We start from the raw sequence: 3154 nt of genomic DNA, 5'->3' as shown, positions 1-3154 counted from the left end.
GTCGGCTATGGTTAAAATAGAGAAGGCTTCTGTTTAAAACCAATTTTTCTAAGTGCTCTGAAATCCCCATGCTTCCTTGGATAGTCTTGAAATTTGGGGTGCCTCCTTCAGGTCTGACGTAGGGCTAGGAGAGACACAAAGCCGAGGCAAAGATGAAGCCAAGAAGAGGGGCCCAGACTGGGGGCTCCCAACACAACTCTCAATCAAAGCAACAGACAGAAACGTAAGCTAGGAAGGAGCTGCAGTGGGGGAGCCCAGGGCTGGGACAGCAGGAGCTGTGGGTCGGACTCAGGATAGAGGGGCACCAGAAAACTGGTTTGCCCATGTCCCACTCCTGGCTGTGCTCATGTTTCCTCAGAATTCTACTCTGCTGGCCCCAGGAAATCATCTCACCTCTCCCTGCCCATGGAAGCAGTGCCTTGTGACTGCAGGGATGTGGCTGCCCCCAGCTCCGGGCCAGGCACAGGCTCTGTTAATGGTTCATTCACTCAGGGATAAGAGGCTGGAGCAGCCCCTGAGGGAGAGGGAGAGCGAGACCCAGCGGACACAGGACCAGCTGCTGCCAGGCAGGGAACTCACTGCCTCACGAACACCTTGTCTCTCTATCTTCACAGGGGTACTGCCCCTTACCCTAGCAGAGAGACTATCCAGGTAAGTGGGAGCTACTGGGGCCACCTGAGTCCTGCACAGACCAGCCCTGACATGGCTGGGGCCACAGAGACATAGACAGGACAAACTGGGAGGAGTGGTAGATACGCTGGAGGGTAGGGATAGGATACAGAGGGACCTAGACAAATTAGAGGATTGGGCCAAAAGAAATCTCATGAGATTCAACAAGGACAAGGGCAGAGTCCTGCACTTAGAACGGAAGAATCCCATGCACTTCTACAGACCAGGGACCGAGTGGCTAGGCAGCAGTTCTGCAGAAAAGGACCTAGGGGTCACAGTGGACGAGAAGCTGGATATGAGTCAACAGTGTGCCCTTGTTGCCAAGAAGGCTAACAGCATTTTGGGCTGTATAAGTGGGAGCATTGCCGGCAGATCAAGGGACCTGATCATTCCCCTCTATTCGGCATTGGTGAGGCCTCATCTGGAGTACTGTGTCCAGTTTTGGGCCCCACACTACAAGAAGGATGTGGAAAAATTGGAAAGAGTCCAGCAGAGGGCAACAAAAATGATTAGGGGGCTGGAGCACATGATTTAGGAGGAGAGGCTGAGGGAACTGGGATTATTTAGTCTGCAGAAGAGAAGAATGGGGGGCGGGATTTGATAGCTGCTTTCAACTACCTGAAGGGGGGTTCCAAAGAGGATGGATCTAGCCTGTTCTCAGTGGTACCAGATGACAGAACAAGGAGTAATGGTCTCAAGTTGCAGTGGGGGAGGTTTAGGTTGGATATTAGGAAAAACTTTTTCACTAGGAGGGTGGTGAAGCACTGGAATGGGTTACCTAGGGAGGTGGTGGAATCTCCTTCCTTAGAGGTTTTTAAGGTCAGGCTTGACAAAGCCCTGGCTGGGATGATTTAGTTGGGGATTGATCCTGCTTTGAGTAGGGGGTTGGACTATATGACCTCCTGAGGTCCCTTCCAACCCTGAGATTCTATGATTCTATTGTAGGGGGTATGGTGAGCAAGGGAGAAGCACCCATATTGGTATGTTTTTGTAGGGTCTTGACTCTCACAAACACAGTTTAGCAAATTGTGGGGGAAAATGTTGTGAAGATACAAGAGAAATTGGACTCAGTTGAGGTACTGACCTGCCACTCCATGAGCTCTGGGAACATCCAAGCACCACTTGTGCAAATTCTCATCAGAAGTAATTTTTAGATTGAAAAGCTGAAACATTAACTGCTGATACTTAGGAGGAGAGGAAAATCCACAGGAAATGCTGCACTGAGAATATAACCATTGGGGTGGTTATTGTAGGGTTTCTGGTGGGTACAGGTGTTGTAACCAGAGTGGTTTGTTATTGTAGGTCTACCCACAGCATTTGTTATTTTGGCAGGGCTGGAAGGTTGCAGACACCCCTCGTGTCCCCAGGGATGGGGGGGGGGCAGGGGGAAGGTCACAGGGAACTGATGGGTCTCTCCCCCACAGGGCATCTCCTGTGCCATCCCTGCTGGAATCTGCCGAGGGCCCATCCACACCACAGATGCTGATCCTGAGCTGCTCCTCCAAGCTGCGGCTGCTGGAGGGGACACTACGGAGGCGCTTGCCCGATACATTGCTGGTGACAAGGACCCATCTTTTTTCCCACATGCCACTTCCTGGGAAGGGGATGGGAGCAGGGCACAAAGTTCTCTCTCCCCAGGGTGATGGGGTGGAGATTGGGCTGGCTGGGGGCAAGACCCAACCCCTGGTCAAGGGCTAGCTGGGGGGTCAGGCCCCTCCCCATAGGTGCTGGCTGCTTTCCAAGCCACTCCCTCCCCACTCACATCTCCTGTCTCCCAAGCTCCAAATCCAGCAAATTCCTGCTGCTCACCCAGTGTAGCCGGTGGGACCTCCCCAGCCAGTCACAGGGCAGATTGGCTCCATATCAAACAGTTACAGCACAGGCAGGCTCTGTGCCAGCCAGTCAGTGCATGGGCAGGCTCCGTGCCAGCCAATCAAAGACATGGGTAGCTCTGGCTCCCTCCATGATTCCATGCCATCACATGGCTCAAGTGTGTGTAGGGGTCACCAGCCCCTTTGTCCCCCCTCCTCCACGCTCAGGGTCTCCCCTGCGATACCAGGCCAGGACCCACAAATAAGGTGTCAGACCCCTAAATCAGGAGAGTAAACCCAGGGTGGTGGTTAGAGACAGGCCCCACCCTGTCCCTCATAAGCCCTTCCCCATATCTCTCCCCTCCACATCCCTACCACCTCCCTGCCACTCACCCCAACCCCTAGCATTCCCCACTCACTCCCCAATCGCCTCTCCTTGCTGCTCCTCACATTCCCCTGCCCCCCATTTTTGGTACCCAGAGCCTGGGGCAGCCATCTTCCCAGACTTCAGCCCCCTGAAATCATTGTGAGGTAAGGGCAGCCTGTGGTGTCAGCCCCACTGGCAGGGATGGGAGAGGGCAGCCATGTTGAAGAAGGGCAAAAACCTCACCTAATGCGCAGAAGATGACGAGATGCTGAAACCCCCCAATAAATAGTGGGTGGCTCCAAACAGA

The 3154-nt window shown here is 53.7% G+C and overlaps 1 protein-coding gene across 1 annotated transcript in view; it reads left to right on the top strand.

Annotated features, from left to right (window-relative positions):
* The first annotated feature begins 618 nt into the window (after window positions 1-618).
* LOC112123110 (glycine N-acyltransferase-like protein 3) overlaps window positions 619-3154 on the top strand; it is an 8166-nt gene continuing 5630 nt past the window's right edge. The window contains exons 1-2 of the mRNA XM_026650526.1: window positions 619-653; window positions 2097-2226. Of these exons, the coding sequence (XP_026506311.1) occupies window positions 2149-2226 (78 nt within the window). The 5' untranslated portion in view covers window positions 619-653; window positions 2097-2148. The remainder of the gene's footprint in view (window positions 654-2096; window positions 2227-3154) is intronic.

The sequence above is a fragment of the Terrapene carolina genome, unplaced genomic scaffold (genome assembly GCF_002925995.2).
Source record: "Terrapene carolina triunguis isolate 2854851 unplaced genomic scaffold, T_m_triunguis-2.0 Scaffold90, whole genome shotgun sequence".
Taxonomy (NCBI): domain Eukaryota; kingdom Metazoa; phylum Chordata; order Testudines; family Emydidae; genus Terrapene; species Terrapene triunguis.
The sequence above is the reverse complement of the archived record's forward strand: the minus strand, read 5'-3'. Positions and strand labels throughout refer to the sequence as shown.